At 40.7% G+C, this 17,365-nt stretch overlaps 1 protein-coding gene across 5 annotated transcripts in view; it reads right to left on the bottom strand.

Annotated features, from left to right (window-relative positions):
- The window catches only part of TASOR (transcription activation suppressor), a 92,624-nt gene extending 85,071 nt beyond the window's left edge, over positions 1-7,553 (bottom strand). For 4 of the 5 annotated variants that reach the window (XM_044302293.1, XM_044302294.1, XM_044302292.1 and 1 more), the window contains exons 1-4: positions 7,087-7,553; positions 3,703-3,845; positions 3,259-3,351; positions 101-173 (exon numbers count right to left, since the gene is read on the bottom strand). In XM_044302293.1, coding sequence (XP_044158228.1) covers positions 101-173; positions 3,259-3,351; positions 3,703-3,845; positions 7,087-7,366 — 589 coding nt within the window. In that variant the 5' untranslated portion in view covers positions 7,367-7,553. Of the gene's footprint in view, positions 1-100; positions 174-3,258; positions 3,352-3,702; positions 3,846-7,086 lie in introns of those variants that run through there. The other variant, XM_044302296.1, reaches the window with a different exon arrangement.
- Positions 7,554-17,365: the final 9,812 nt, after the last annotated feature.

Genomic DNA, 17,365 nt, shown 5'->3' on the forward strand with positions numbered 1-17,365 from the left:
AAAAAGTGCATCTAAAAATCCATAAACACACATTGTTGTTGGATCACTGAGAAGTGTCCCTGAAATTATAATTGGAAATTAATATTCAATTAACACTTACCCATTGAGGGCTTGCCAAGTGTGGTTAATCTGGAGTTTCCCACTTGTAACCCTCTCTCACTTATATTGTTCACCTAGTAAGTAAAGGGATGTTCGTCAGAAGTAATTTATGGTACGGTAGTATAGTATGGATTTTCAAGGGAAAGGGAAATGAACATAAAACCAGATGGCGTTAGACCTCCATATTAGTACATTCTTTATAGGTCAATAAAGAGGTCGTGTAGTTTAGAAAAACAATTTTCAAATAAGCCACTGCGCTAGCCGTGGATTGCCGAAGTTATGTAAGAGCGCCGGCCTCTACACAACTTTCTGCACAGAAAGCTGGCGCATGCGCAATTCCCCTGGATGAGGCTGCTGCCAGGACAACGCGTGGACCCGGACGTGTGTATCAAGGGCGCATGCGCGAGATTACGGCACACTGGGGGGGCTGGGGAAGAAAGAAAAAAAAAAAAAAAAAAAAAAAAAAAAAAAGGAGGAGAGGAGTGAATATTTAACAAGATAAGGGGCGCGGCTGGGCTCCAAAAGGCCAGAGGGACAACCCCTTGGGCTCCTTATGAAGGTAATTAGCATGTAAATAAAAGTGATTTTTAGCAAAAATGAAAAGACTGGTGGGGGTAAGACTAGTATATTTTTCTCTAGATCAAGGAGACAGATGTGATATGAAAAGCTCTGTAGCTAAAATCTGGCTGACAGAATCCCTTTAAGTTCACATTGCACATTTTGTTTGTGGCTTTTGGCAAGCATAGTGTGTGGAATCAACCTCCCATTGTTATCAATAGAAGGCAGTACTGCCATCCATACTACCACAGGTTAATTGAGCATCATGAAAGGACATGTCCTTATTTGTACGTCAGTGATTTTTACAGACATCCCTGCAATCTGCATCTTATCACAGATTAGCCCTATTTAATGAGGATAAAGCTGTATACATCCAAGGCAGGTCTTGTTGCATTTGTCAGGCCTCTCAGCTGCAATGACAACCCATGGTGAACTCTTCAACTGACAGTGGTTTTAAACGGCCAGGATCAGAGGTAACTAATCACACTAGTTCCGGACTGTGGCAGTACCATCCAGTAAGACATACCTGTACGACCATTTGCAGTAAAGCACCGCTAAAATGGAGGTATAATTACATTAAAATGTGGTAACAAGTTGGCAAGCAGCAGGTCTGGCAGAGCCTGTATGTCTTTAGTGTTAAGTGTGCCAATTTACTTTAGTCCAATCTTACAGCAAGCATTTGTTTCCGAAGTGTGCAGTGCGTCTAGGAAAAGTAATCCACACACACTGGCCCACCAAGGCCTTGCAGATTCAATGGAGCCAGTTTTCTGAAGTGCACTTTTAAATTTTATATTGTTGTTACAATTAAATATAGAAAAATAAAGTAATATGGCGACATCCTCCAGTTTTGTGTTACAGATTGTGTGCTAATCACTATCTTGTTAATTAAGTGCATTGCAAAGAAGTAACCAGTTAACATTGTGAATGTCTAAATGAAGTTTAGACCACACCCTTTCCTTTGTGAGAATACACAACCAAGTTATTCTAAAAGATTAGTTTTAAAATATAAAAAAATTGAATGCTAGAAAGGAACTAATGCTCAGCTGGAGGGAAGGGCTTTACAGCTGGGATGTCAAAATGTGACTTTCTTGTGTTTGTCTCTTCCAATCTGAAGGGTCAGCAGCTGATTACACAGGATTGCAGTGATTAACACTTATTTACTCTCAGGTGTGTCATATACAATTCTGTTCACTTAAAAAAAAAAAAATGTTTTTAAAGTTTCTCTTTAAAAGGCTGTCCCATGAAAAAAATATTCTACACTTTTCAAAGCATCGCCTGGATCTGAATATTTTTAATAATTTTAATAATTGCATGTAATAAAAATTTAATAGTTACTGAGTTTTCCAAATGAGATCCATCTGTATAGCACCACCTGCTGTTTGTTCATTTCCTTATTTCTCTGTCCACCTTGAAGTGGACGCACATGCTCAATGCCATCCTTCAACTCCTGTTAAACTGACAGTTGCAGCGAGAGAGAGCAGCAGAAAGGACACATTCCTTAAGAGTATGACCATAGGCTGCCAGCTTAAAATAAGTAGCAAGGCAATGAATGGAGGGATCTGTGCATCCATGTGAAGTACAGGGCTGGTTCTAGCTTTGTAAGAAAGATAGTCAAGTTGTCCGATTTGCATTTTCTACATTAAACATGGTATAAACCCTTTAAAACATATACCAATTAGAATTTTCCAAAAAGGGAGGTAGAAGCTATTTAACTAAAAATGTCAATTTCAAAATGGCATTTTTTTTTTTTTAAAGCTGCAGTGGATTCTCATTTTGCCATGTTTCCTAATTGAATAGAAATCCAGGTGTATGTCTCAACATTTGTTTTAAACAAGTCTTTGACTGCGACGTCAGATTTGATTTCCAATACCGTTGAGAAGTCCAAACTGCATATTTATCACACAGTAATATTTAAAATCCATTAAAACCGTTTTTTTCTTGGTATGTTCAGCAATTTGAGTGCATCTCACCCAATTTTTTCCATAAATGCTAACATGAGATCCGACAAAAAATTTGCCGATTTGGGAGAAGAAAAAAAAAATCTGTTTCTTCTTCCAAGAACTGAATCCAGGTACTTAACAGTATGCACATAAGATGCAAGACTTGCCTGCCAGGAAAACCATTGTGTACGGAGGGAAAATAAATTTCATGCGGCTTCTAACCCATGGTGAGAAAAACGTCCATGCCTAATTCTTCAGATCAACCAAAAAATAAATCAGTGTCCAAATGTAACAATGGCTTCATATTTCATGTTATTATTACTGGGTATGGGCTATTGTTCATCTGAAAACATCCCAACCAAACCAGAAGTAGCCATGTATATAATGTCATGGAACACCTATTGAACATGCAAAGGAGAGGGGGGAAAAAAATCCCCAGAATATATTCCTGCAAGACGAAGGCTCCACAATTATGTCCTGAGTATTTAGCAAGTGTGGATAATTTGAACATCTGTAACAATAACGTATCGGAGATATTTTAATGTGGACTTCAAAATAGTGTACACGTGCCTCCATATTAAAAGGTTTCTCCTTAGACTATGCGTTGCTAAAATAGAAGACTTCATGGACAAGGGTTAGCAACTGCAATAAATTTTCTTACCTGATCTTCCTCAGCCAAAAGAAAAGCATAAGATTCGACAAGTTCTTTTTCTGATCGACCATCAAATTTCAATTGTCTTCTTTTCTCAGTGAACTAAGAAAAAAGAACAAAAAAGAAGTATGGAATTTGGGAAAGGATTGAAAAATCCAGAATCTTCATCCAAAATAGTCTATTAAGCACACAAAACTAAGTGAAGATGTAAAATGTGCCAACTAGTACGTGTGCAACATAGTACACAACCTTCACTCAAAGTTGGCAAATTCATTTTTGAAAAAAATAATACTTTGCCATTTTCGTTAAAGCATATACCAAAACTGATCCACGTTTTTTTGAGTTTATAGCTTAATGCTCCAGAAAAGTGTTAAAAAGTAACACGAGCCAGAACCAATGTTTTACAGGGCACAGGCAATCAATCTGCGAGATTACTAATTCAATCTCACTGACCTCTTTTTCCAAGAATTCATTGTGAACGATTCGAGCAGTTTGGTATGTAAAATGTATCTTAGAATTTGCATCCAAGTAAGACGAATGTAGAATTTTCAATATCTCCTCAAAATCTCGCGAGCCAGAACTAATTGGCTGAAGAGCTGAAAGACGAACACAAAAAGAAAAAAAAATATATAAAGTTACTGCCAAATGTACGTAGGCTAACTTTTTAAATTGTCAATTGTGAATTTGTAAAAAATAAATGAATAGAAACGCATACAAGACAATAAGGCAAAGACTTTATTGTGCTTTACGTTAACATCTCTAAAATTCACAAGAGTGGGCAACGAGTAATTACGTGTATCGTTAAAGTACACCACTGTATAAAACAAAACAAAAAAGGGGGAATACATTAAAAATTTATAACAGATTATGTGGATCAGGGAGCTACAATATTCATATTAACCTTATCCAAACCTCTACAACCATTTCAAATGACTTCCAACAGTGAAAGGTCTTCTTCCAGGGTAACGCACAATTTTTGCACCAATTAGAATTAGCAATATTACTATTTATATTTTTTACAGTTGTGTGAACAGGAAACTTCTACAGAAAAAAGCCTGGCTTTACAATGTGTAGGGCTGCATAATATTGTCACACAAACTCCATAGACATCCCAAAATTCACTCAATGTGGCCATACACAAAAGTTACCTGTTGCTCGGCAGACAGGCATTTTGGCCTAGCATGAAAGTGATCTCAATGACTGGAATAAGTCACTGCCAGACAACTTTGGCGGTAATCTATCTCCTGAGAAATGATCGGTAACGCTAAAATTCTACAAGATCGATCCACCCTCCAATAGACGTCCATTCTTACCAGAATTTTTTACTTCCGCCATTAGTCTAATGTGTACACTCAAGCAGTAGTCTCAGTGGTCAAGCAAGTCAACTTGTACAAAACCGCCTAAAAACCAATTATAAATTAACAGGTTTTAAAGGATAATTGTCATATTTTCACTAAAAATTCAATTTTTTTATATATGCTGTTGCTGCTGTGGTCATAATCCATAATCACAAATTATTGTGTCCACATACCACTTGTTTACTAAGATTCATTCCATAGCAACCTCACAAGACTTCTTTCTGACTATCTTCTCAAGATGGCCGCCGATGCCCCTACCCTGATGCTAAGACCCCCCCCCCCCCCCCAACTACCCAGAATTTATTCAGCTTATCTTGGGAACGTGCAACCTCAACCCAACCAATCGACTTTCTCCAAACTTAAACACGCCCTCTTTCTCCTAAGTAGTTCACGATATCGGCACCGCCCACTACTACTTCCTCCGTTTTCTGTATATAGAAGATAGGAGAGGGAGCATACCTAGCAACACTGTTTTAGCTGAACCACTGAAATGCATGGGGGAGGAAAGAACATACTGCAATTAATAAGTAATTCAATACCTATACAAAAGTATTAACTAGGGCACTAAGGTAAGCTTAGACCTATCCAATTACATTAAAAAATAAATAAAAAAATATGACAGTTACCTTTTAATAAATGGGCCGATATAAATCTAAAGTATATTTTAACTCAGAGGGCCTAGCACGAGCAGAGCACCAAAAATGGGGCATGTTGTATATAAAACCACTGCACTACTTTAATACTGTCCTAAATCAAGTAAAATGCTAGAACTATATAATATTATTGTGTTACTATAGAAGGTGAAATAAGCGACGGATGAAGTTTATTTTTGTTATCTTCACCAACGGGGTATGTAATTTTACACGTTTTAAAATCTACAAGAATTTCAATGACCAACAGATATTTACTAAACCCTCATGGGAGGAACTATCAAACTATTGTCCATTTTTTCTGAATGGTTCCTACAACTTACTTGTTTCAAAAAAATATATAAAAAATTATGTAAAAGACATTGAGTATGGGATGGCAATACCGTACAGGAAGATCATGCAGTCCCATGGAAGCCAAGAATCCCCAAGGGTTCTCAGAAAATATATCAAGTTACAAAATTGAGCTCAGCTTTATTTAATTTACCGTTAATGATATAAACCACATTGATATAGAGAGGCTAATTACCTAAAATGACAAAAATAATGTCCTCCGGGGACATAACCACGAGTGCATTATTCTAAGCCTTGAAAAGACTAAAGGCCACAGATGTTCAGGAAAACTACCATTACGGTCAAGTCAGTTACTGAGGCGCTAACAAAGTTTTGCCAAATCATAAGTAATAATTCCACTTAATTTAGTAATCCAGAAAGTATAAAAATCCGGAAGACATGAAATGAAGCAGAAGACTGAACAGAGATAACCAATTACAAATTGTCCCCAATTTTTCACAATATGTTCTAAAATTATGCTGGATTTTTCCCAAAGGTTCTCTTACGAGCATAAGTGATTTTTCTAACTATCCAGTAATCTAGAATAGTTAATAATCTGGTCACTTTACCATAGCGCCCAAGATTAACCCCAAACTAAAATTTTCTGGGGGAAATAAAATGTGCTACACAAAGTAAAAACTGTCCCATAACTGACTAGCCTAGTGTCCATGGAGCCCGCATGGTCGGAGGCAATTTTTTTATTTATTTCTTGTGTCACCTCCTAGTGGCTGCTGGGAATATAACCATGTCCCCAAAAGAATTGAACAAGAAAGTGATTTCACAATAAGTACAAAAATCCAATTATTTTAACACATAGCATTTCATGACTGGGAACCTGATGCAAGGAAAATATTTTCTTACATTAGGACATCTGGACACACTTCACTTGGTCACGCCCCCCACAAAAGACTGAAATCGCTTACAATAAAAGCGCTCCACACGACTCATTTAAAAACAAATTGCCCATTTTAGCTGTAAAGATGGGGCAAGAGAATTCAGAGGGGGAAGGGGGCTGTTCACCTATCTGTGTCGGAAGCCTCTGTGCACTGCAAGCTACTCTCCAGCTCTATTACTAGACACAAAACTTCAGTGTGCTCAGAGCATATTAAAAGCAGGCCCATACCTGTGGACAGGTTCCATTCCAAGGGAGAAAAAAGAGAAAAAAAAACATGCCTACTTGTACAGTTATGCACATGATTCCATTAATAATATTAACAAAAAAAGAAAAAAAAACTGGCCACTGAAACCGCGTGGGCGGGGAATATTAACACGTGGGCGGAGCCATTCAGCCTCCAACTCGCATCAGAGAACTGCCTTCTATCAAACGGGTCCTCGCTGATCGTCTGCGCCCTCTAGCGGAGATAACGCAAGGAAAGGAATACAACTCTACACTAGCCCTACAAGTGGCCCCCAGGGCAGCGCCGAGGTGAAATTTACTCCATAGGCATGCAATACGACAGCACTCATATCCTAGCTACACAGGAGAAGATGACGACCACCTTTCTTTTCTCTGCTCTTCTTGGGGATCTGAAAGCGTTTTCTGGGGGGCTCTTCTGTTGGGGTGCTGTCCCCTCTGACTGCGCTGTTGGGCGGATCACTGTTCACACTGCTGTTTCTCCTCTTGCAACCAGTTTTTTCCGCCACCGCCGCCGCCTCTTCTTCAGCTTCGCCATTTTGAGAAGGACCGAATCTTGTTTCTTCGCTGGCTGCCGGTCTTGTACTTCCCCCGCCACTACCCCCGTTGACGTCAGTGAGCGCGCTCGGTTTCTCTTCCTCCATTTGCTTCACTGCCTTCTCTCTGTGACGCCGCTGAACATTACACACTGGTGTCCGTCTGAAGTCGTCTTCCTCCTCTGACCCGCTTACTAGAGCTCAGTGCGAGGACGGCGCATTCTCCTCAGCCTCCCCTCAGGACGCCATCTCACCGCTCTGCCCGCGTGCGCCGCGTTCTCCTCATTTCATTAAACCGTCCCCCTCCTCCTCCTCTCTCCCTCACCCACCCAGCCCTGGCGACGTCACGAGGAGGGCGGGCGCACGGGAGTGCTAACCAATGAACGAACGAAACTCGATGGCGCTGACCAATAGGAGCGTAGCAGAAGGATTCCTGTCAGAGAGCGGCCGCCATTTTAAAGCTTGTTGTTTTTTTTTTTTTTTCTTCTTCGTGTTCTTCTGAGGCGAGCGTTCCTGCAGATACCTATTTCGCGGTTTTTATGTATTTCTTTCTTTTTACTATATATTCACAACGGCCTTGTTTTACTTTAGTAATCTGTTTTTCGGGGTGGCCGCTAGGTTATGGCTGTCCTATATATAGGTTTTTCTATATGACGACATACAGAAAGACGACGGATTTGGATCCCTGATCTTATCTGTTTTAGCTATGGCGTCTTTTTTTTATTGCATACGTTCAGAATTAGGCCAATATTGTAAATAATTGTGGGATGCTGAGGTGATTAGGTAGCTGTAATGCAGCTGTAGGTACACAAAATGGTGGTTTAAAAAAAAAAAAAAAAAGGGGGGGGCATGCTGAAAGTGTAACATATGCATCCAAAATATTGTTATATGTGCATGGCAGCCATGACGTGGTGGAAGTAACGTGTGTTGCACAGTTAGTAGCTACAACTTTGTGAGCGGTAAGTTGTGCGTTTGTGGCATTAAAAATGCAGCAACAACATGTAGGATTGGGGGGAAAAATTTGGTGTTTCCAAAAAATAAATAAAAAAAAGGGCACATTTATCAAGCTCGCTTGTTTTTTTGGCATACAATTATGCGCATTTCCCTCGTCTGTCTTTCTTTTGTCTACTAGTTGTTAAAAGTACAGCACTTCATGAATTAGATGAGGCATATTGCTAATAGTCTTCCCCTTGGTGGTTGTTTTTCAGTATGCCAGGTTCATATTCACTAAGACTGGACTATTAAGTATGTGCATGAAAATGTGGCGCAAGTGAGCTAAAAGTAGGAGCACATCTCCATGAAAGGTAGAAACTGCGTGACATCTTTACTATTATTCATCATGGTAGAAGCTTCATGACATCTTTACTGTAGTTCATCACGGTAGAAGGCAACGTTTTGCCCAAGTCATCACTGAAAAGAAAAATACGGCAGCCCTGGAGTGAAATTAGACTGTTTTTGCAACAAGATAAGGCGCGCCTACATAAAAAGGTCTGAAAATAGATGTCAAATTTCAGAATTGGGCTAAAAAGTCAAAATGGACAATCGAGGCACAAAAGTATCCAAAATAGGTGCATTTTCCGTAGTAATTATGGCTAAAAAAAAATATAAAACATTCTAAAACAGCATTTTTACGCCTAAAAACAGGTGCAGACACTATAGTAAATGTTTTTCATTGTGGTTCAGTTATGTTTTGCGGCCAAGAGCCCTAAAATAATTTCATGGCAAAGAAACCCGGCCATGACCGTAGCATCAAAAACAACCGCAAAGGAAAGAATCCAGTCCGGCATAAAAAATTTGGGATATTGATGGTACTAGCGTCATGTCTTCCACTGCATGAACCGAGGGACCTACAGGCCAGAATATAACTTGTACAATCCTTTGTACTGAGAGATAAGCAATGCCAGCCGTGACAGATTTGTATCTGCTCTCTACTTTTGGAAAAATATGCTTACTTGGCTAAATAAAAATTTATACATATGTATAAGGTATGGTCCTTTGTTTACCTGAGAGATAAGCAGCGCAAGCCATGACACTAACTTGTATTGGAAGAAAATGCTTATTCGGGCCCAAAAAATTCATAAGTATGGGGTACAGTCCCTTGTTTATCTGAGTAATAAATGGCGCCGGCAATGACAGACCTAGATCTGCTCCCTTCTATTGGAAGAACATGCTTGGCCAAACCGAAAATGCGTATGTATGAGGTACAGTTCTTTGTTTACCTGGGACATTTGACAGACCTAGATCTACTAACTCCTATTAGAAGAACGTGCTTACTCTGCCGAGTCAAAGGTGTATATCTATAAGGGAGTGAAGGAACAGCCATTTATTTCAGTTGCTTTATGGTGCTCAATACCTAAAAGTTCAGCTGATTGCCGCTATCCTCTAAGACTCACTCCTCGGAAGCTGATATATGAAGACTGCTCCATTTCAGATATCCATTATGGGGCGACCCAAATAATGTTCATCTTAAGTGAAGATGACCCCTCATCATATATACTGTATATAGAGAGTGGAGGGTGCATTGAGACACTCCTAGAAGCGGAATTGATAAACCAATTCATGTGACCGGTGATCTCTGGAATAGTACCACACTATGGTGTGTAGTTTCTCAGGAGTAAGAGGGCTACTCGTAGTCTGGGGAAAAAAAATCCAGATTATGAGCTTTTCCTCGAATATCCCTTTAACTGAAACAGAGATACAAAGCAGACATCACTGAAGAAAATCAATAGCTGGTAAGTGTTAACCTCAGCTGGCAGGTATCGCATAGCTGGACTTCTGCATTCATTCATTACATTAATGGGCATCTTTCAGATTTGTACCCATGACACTGGCTGATCTGTTGCATGTGCACTTGGCAGCTAAAGACATCTGTGCTGGTCCCATGTTTCCCATTATAAATGGAAGCCACAACATGAAAGGATAAAGATGATTATTTGTGAAGGAGTTATAATTGGCAATAAACTATAATACCACTTATCGGTTCAATTCATCATAAATGTAGAATTATAACAATAATTGTGAAAGAACATGGTTTTTAATCTGTTAGCAAAATACTATTCACAATTGTTTTGCCGTTAGGGGCGATAATGTCTCCAGACAAATGATGCAATATATTGTAGACTTTCTAGAAATTGCATCATGTGTTTTTAAAGACAGTAGAATAGAGGTAAAAATAGAAGCCCTGAAATTAAAAAAAACATAAGCTGACGTGTACACCAGTATATATCTAACATAAATTGCGTGTACGGTACATGTAGTCTATCTTCAAGGCTTCTTGGAAGAATTCAAGAGATGTAAGAATGTTAGGGCCCTTTTACATGGGTCTCGATCTATATAAAAAAGAAAAATAGTAATGATTGTTCATCCCCCATTCAGTTTGCATCGAGCTGTATGAAATGCCCTTTGACACTTTTGCTGCCAGGGGTGTTTGGACATATTGCACCTTTGTATGTATTAATCACTGTATGTACTATTTATGAATTATGAGTATAATGTCTAATCACACAATTATGGACTAAATGATTGACCGTCCTTTTCACCATTGTGTTGCACTATGCACTTTTTTCGTTCATCATGTTTTGATAACAGTAAGTATGCTATTTTAATTGTCTTTGATATAATTTCTGTTCATGCAATGGGCCATAGAATTGGATATGTAGATTGTGTATATGGGTATGATCACCTGGCATAGATTGCGGATCATAGCTATCTTCGATATGATCAAGATAACTGCCACTTACATCTTTTTCACTTGTGCGCATGACCGTCTGGCCCGTGCATCCGCTTCCGCCCTCTCTCTAGCGTAGGTTTGACGATGGCGATCTGCATCATAGGTGCGGAACTGCCCTCTCCTCCGCAGGCCTCAGGGGAAGGGCGGAAGTAGTTTGACGTGGCGGGCGCGGATTGGCCATGCGCCGTCTATGTGGCGAAAGATCATGTGTAATACCACATGATCCAAATTCCATTATTATATAGGTAGGCGGTGCTTTTTTAAACTCGTCCCCCTCCCCCGTCCTTTCACTCCTCCTGAGGAAGCGGAAACACGCGTCGAGGAGCGCCGTTGCCTCGTTGTCAGCCCCAGCAATTTCGGTATGTTGCCCTATATGTCAGTTGCACCTCATGGCCAGTAGACTTGATTGATTTGTGCCTTGTTTGTGTTGTCTTGATTTTTCTTGGGCACATATGTTTCTGTATGTACATCTCATATTTATGACCCATTATATCTATTAGGACGTTGTTCCAACATTTCTTTGGTCATCTGGGATATAATCATTATTACTGTGATAGGGTTGACAGCAGGGTGATGTGTGACTGTGGTTAGTCCCTGCTTGTTTACATATATGTATTGTGAATTTTTTATTTTTTTTTAACTAAGATATTAATAAACTTGATTTTTTTATCATCCATAATTGGTGTGTTATGCACTCCTTTCATGTTGTGTTGTATCGTATGCCTTGGGAGTGTACCATTTTATTGAGACCGTAGGTTATTCAATTACTAAAATTCAGTTTTTTGGGTAGCTAGGCCAATATTTTACAATTTGGACATGTACAAATGTGTACCCTTAGTGACTGCCTATACCCCTTTTTATAGCGGTCACTGCCTATTTATGGCAGCCTAGTCTAAGCCCATGGAGCTATAAAACGGAGCTCAGCTGTCTCATGACAGCCAGGTTCCTGCTCTAATGTCATGAACTGGCAGAAGACATTTAACCCCTTAGATGCAGCTGTCAAAAGTGAACATTGCATCTAAGTAATTTAGAGGGAGCTCTCTGTAAGGCACTAACACTACCATAATTGATATTGCGGAGTGCCAATGGCTTAGCATGGCAGCTGGGGTCCTAATGCAGCCTCCCAGGTCTTCCCTCAGTATATGCCTATCAGTGCTGTCACAAAAGTAGACAGTATAATTCACTGCACTGCATGAGCTCTTGGAATGCAACAATGGAAAAAAATCATTGGCTTGGTCACTAAGGCCCAAAACGGGGAAAACCTAACTTCCAAAATAAAATCATACTAAGCCCCAATACCCATATACACTGCTCAAAAAATAAAGGGAATACCACATCCTAGATCTCGATGAATAAAATATTCCAGTGAAATGCATTGAGAACAATAAGACATAAAAATAGTCAATTTAAATCAAAATTAATATCCCATGGAGGTCTGGTTTTTGAATGATACTTTAAATCAAAGTGGAAAATCAAATTTCAGGCTGATCTAACTTCAGTGGAAATGGCTCAAGATAAGGAAATGAGGCTCAGTAGTGTGTGTGGCCTCCAAGTGCCTGTATGACCTCCCTATAACGCCTGGGCATGCTCCTGATAAGGCGGCGGATGTTTTCCATAGGGATCTCCTCCCAGACCTGGATTAAAGCATTAGTCAGCTCCTGAACTGTCTGTGATGCAGTGTGGCGGTGGATGGAACAAAACATGATGTCCCAGATGTGCTCGATTGGATTCAGGTCTGAGGAATGGGTAGGCCAGCCCACAGCATCAATACCTTCATCATGCAGGAACTGCTGACACACTTCAGCCACATGAGGCCTAGCATTGTCATGCATCAGAAGGAGCCCAGGACCCACTGCACCTGCATATGGTCTTACAATGGGTCTGAGGATCTCATCCCGGTACCTAATGTCAGTCAAGGTACCTCTGGCTAGCACATGGAGGGCTATATAGCCCTCCGAAGAAATTCCTCCCCACACCATTACTGACCCACTGCCAAACCAGTCATGCTGGAGGATGTTGCAAACAGCAGAACGTTCTCCACAGCTTTTCCAGATTCTGTCACGTACTCAGTGTGAACCTGCTCTCATCCGTGAAGAGCACAGGGTGCCAATGTCGAATCTGACAATCTTGCTGTTCTCTGTAAAATGCCAATCACCCTGCACCGTGTTGGGCTATAAGCAAAACACTGACTTGTGGACTTCGGGCCCTCATACCACCCTCATGGAGTCTTGTTTCTGACAGTTTGAGTAGACACATGGATATTAGTGGCCTGGTGGAGGTCATTTTGCAGGGCTCTGGCCCTGCTCGTCCTGTTTCTCCTTGCACAAAGGAGAAGGTAGCGGTCCTGCTGCTGGGTTGTCCTCCTACGGCCCCTCCACTAGTGATGAGCGGCAGGGGCAATATTCGAATTCGCAATATTTCACGAATATTTTGGTGAATATTCGTCATATATTCGCAAATTCAAGATTATTTTCTTGATAGTGAAAAATCAGCAATGTAATATTTACGTATTGTGTGCGAAATACAGGCGTGGGTCACTTTTGCTACATTTTCCATCTGCTAGAAGTTTGGAGACTGGAGAAAATGGCACGGCAGAACATAAAAAATGGTTATACAGACGTGGACAAAATTGTTGGTACCCTTTGGTCAATGAAAGAAAAAGTCACAATGGTCACAGAAATAACTTTAATCTGACAAAAGTAATAATAAATTAAAATTCTATAAATGTTAACCAATGAAAGTCAGACATTGTTTTTCAACCATGCTTCAACAGAATTATGTAAAAAAATAAACTCATGAAACAGGCATGGACAAAAATGATGGTACCCCTAGAAAACACAGAACATAATGTGACCAAAGGGACATGTTAATTCAAGGTGTGTCCACTAATTAGCATCACAGGTGTCTACAACCTTGTAATCAGCCATTGGGCCTATATATATGGCTCCAGGTAATCACTGTGTTGTTTGGTGATATGGTGTGTACCACACTCGACATGGACCAGAGGAAGCAAAGGAAAGAGCTGTCTCAAGAGATCAGAAAGAAAATTATAGACAAGCATGTTAAAGGTAAAGGCTATAAGACCATCTCCAAGCAACTAGATGTTCCTGTGAGTACAGTTGCACATATTATTCATAAGTTTAAGATCCATGGGACTGTAGCCAACCTCCCTGGACGTGGCCGCAGGAGGAAAATTGATGACAAATCTAAGAGACGGATAATCCGAATGGTAACAAAAGAGCCTAGAAAGACTTCTAAAGAGATTCAAGGTGAACTTCATGCTCAAGGAACATCAGTGTCAGATCGCACCATCCGTCGTTGTTTGAGCCAAAGTGGACTACATGGGAGACGACCAAGGAGGACACCATTGTTGAAAACGAATCATAAAAAAGCAAGACTGGAATATGCCAAACTACATGTTGACAAGCCACAAAGCTTCTGGGAGAATGTCCTGTGGACAGATGAGACAAAAATCGAAGTTTTTGCCAAGGCACATCAGCTGTATGTTCACAGACGAAAAAATGAAGCATATCAAGAAAAGAACACTGTCCCTACTGTGAAACATGGAGGAGGCTCTGTTATGTTCTGGGGCTGCTTTGCTGCGTCTGGCACAGGGTGTCTTGAATCTGTGCAGGGTACAATGAAATCTCAAGACTATCAAGGAATTCTAGAGAGAAATGTACTAGCCAGTGTCAGAAAGCTTGGTCTCAGTCGCAGGTCATGGGTCTTGCAACAGGACAATGACCCAAAACACACCGCTAAAAACACCCAAGAATGGCTAAGAGGAAAAAATTGGACTATTCTAAAGTGGCCTTCTATGAGCCCTGACCTCAATCCTATTGAGCATCTTTGGAAGGAGCTGAAACATGCAGTCTGGAAAAGGCACCCTTCAAACCGGACACAACTGGAGCAGTTTGCTCATGAGGAGTGGGCCAAAATACCTGCTGAGAGGTGCAGATGTCTCATTGACAGTTACAGGAAGCGTTTGATTGCAGTGATTGCCTCAAAAGGTTGCGCAACAAAATATTAAGTTAGGGGTACCATCATTTTTGTCCATGCCTGTTTCATGAGTTTATTTTTTTACATAATTCTGTTGAAGCATGGTTGAAAAACAATGTCTGACTTTCATTGGTTAACATTTATAGAATTTTAATTTATTATTACTTTTGTCAGATTAAAGTTATTTCTGTGACCATTGTGACTTTTTCTTTCATTGACCAAAGGGTACCAACAATTTTGTCCACGTCTGTATATGCAGTTAAAGTGCTCCAATATATACACGATTGCGCAAATCGGCACTAACGATGTGAATATTTTGGCGCAATACGTGAAACTTCGCATTTTAGCAGGTCTGCATATATGTGTGGACAGCGGACCCTAACACCCTGCACTGCAACAGCTACACTATATCAAGATATAACCTATTTAACTATCTATGACACTGCTGTCTCTCTCAGAACTTTAAAAAAAACTGTAGAAAAATGACTGCCGGGAGGTTCTTATATAGTAAGGGGTAGACATCTTATTGGTTACTAGGGATGTTGCTAAGCTCCGACAAAGACGAAGTGCTGATATTCGCTATTTGAATATTCTTGATCAACACTACTCTGCACATCTTCTGGTGTATTGGCCTGTTTCCTGGTATCAGCTCCATGCTCTGGACACTGCTGACAGACACGGCTAACCTTCTTGCCATAGCTCGCATTAATCTGCAATCCTGGATGAGCAGCACTACCTGAGCAACTTCTGTGGGTTGTAGGCACCGCCTCATGCTACCTCTAGGAACGAGAGCAATGAAAAATGCAAAAGTGACCGAAACAACAGCCATAAAAGATGAGAACAAAGAAATGGTCTGTGGTCACCACCTGCCGAACCACTCCTTTATAGGGGTTGCCTTGCTAATTGCCTATCATTTCTACCTGTTATCTGTTCAATTTGCACAACAGCAGGAGAAATTGATTCACAATCAGTCTTGCTTCATAACTGGACAGGTTGATTTCACAGTGTGACTGACTTGGAGTTACATTGGGTTGATTAAGTTTTCCCTTTATTTTTTTGAGAGTAGATGCCTGGCCCATTGTTAAAAATGCCACTCAGACACCTTCCTTCATGCAATTTTGCATCAAAATGTTAATTGTCATTGGGAAAAACACAGAAAACAATGGGTCTAGCTGCTGTTACTACGCGGTGACACTAAGCTGAAAAAAGTGTTATTTCCTCCCCTTAACTATAACCCTTGTGCAGACACCGAGGCAATCCGTTTTAGCCTAGTGTCTGTAGGCGTCAGACATGACTGCCATATAGTTCTATTGAAAATCATCCTCTTCAGATTATTTTGGGCTGCCAGGTCATAAACCTCCTGTCTCCCCACACATGAGAGCAGGTCACCAAGCCTGTCGCTTGTTCCTTACCAACTTACTCTCAAAAAGTTAGGGATATTTTTGGTTTGTGGGTTAAATTTCAGGATCAACTTAAAATGCATTCTAACCTTTTACAGGTGAACTAAATGTGACCTCCTCTAAACTTTTGAATGCATATGTCCAACTGTTCAGTGTTTCAGTACTTTTTGCATAACTTGCTGTCCTCTAATAAGGATCTTAACAGCAAAATCCAGGTGTTTGATCCATGAATCGCCCAATAAATTTCCTAGTTAAATTAGAATTGGTATTTAAACAGTACTCCTCATGATGCTGCTTACATTTCAGTTCATCCTTAATCCGTTTAGAAAGGCCCTCCTAGAACACCATCAGTTGAGCCCCATTGTTCCATGCAAGTTCGGTGGCCAGGGTACGAATCTGGATGGCGTACTGACCCACAGCCAAAGAACCCTGTAGATGCAGCAGAGCTGATGCAGCGGAGGCCGCGCGGCCAGGCTCCTCAAAGACCTGCCGGAACGCAGTCAGAAAGATTTGCAGATTAGCAGTCTCTGAACCTCCATGTTCCCAAACAGGATTTGCCCATACCAGGGCCTGCTCCGACAGCAGGGACACGATGAAGGCAACCTTGGACCACTCAGTGTGAAACTTCTGCCCATGCAACTCGAAGTGGATCAAACACTGGTTCAGGAATCCATGACAGGGTTTTGGATCACCACCATTGCGTTTTGGCAGAGAAAGTTGCACACCTGCGGCGCAAAAATCCAGATTCGCCAAAGTGGCAAAAGCCGGTGTAGCCGTCACTGGCAACAAGGTGGCATCCAGATGAGCAGTAATATTTTGTAAGAACTGCATAATAACATCCTGACGTTCACTCAGGTGCTTTACTTCTTGCAACAGTTCCTGGACGACAGGCAGCAGACCTGGCTTAGGGTGACCAGCGGGGTCCATGGCCTCAGTATACTGTCGCTAATCAGCGGATGTGAACCCGCTGACTGGCTA

The sequence above is a fragment of the Bufo gargarizans genome, chromosome 7 (genome assembly GCF_014858855.1).
Source record: "Bufo gargarizans isolate SCDJY-AF-19 chromosome 7, ASM1485885v1, whole genome shotgun sequence".
Classification (NCBI taxonomy): Eukaryota; Metazoa; Chordata; class Amphibia; order Anura; family Bufonidae; genus Bufo; species Bufo gargarizans.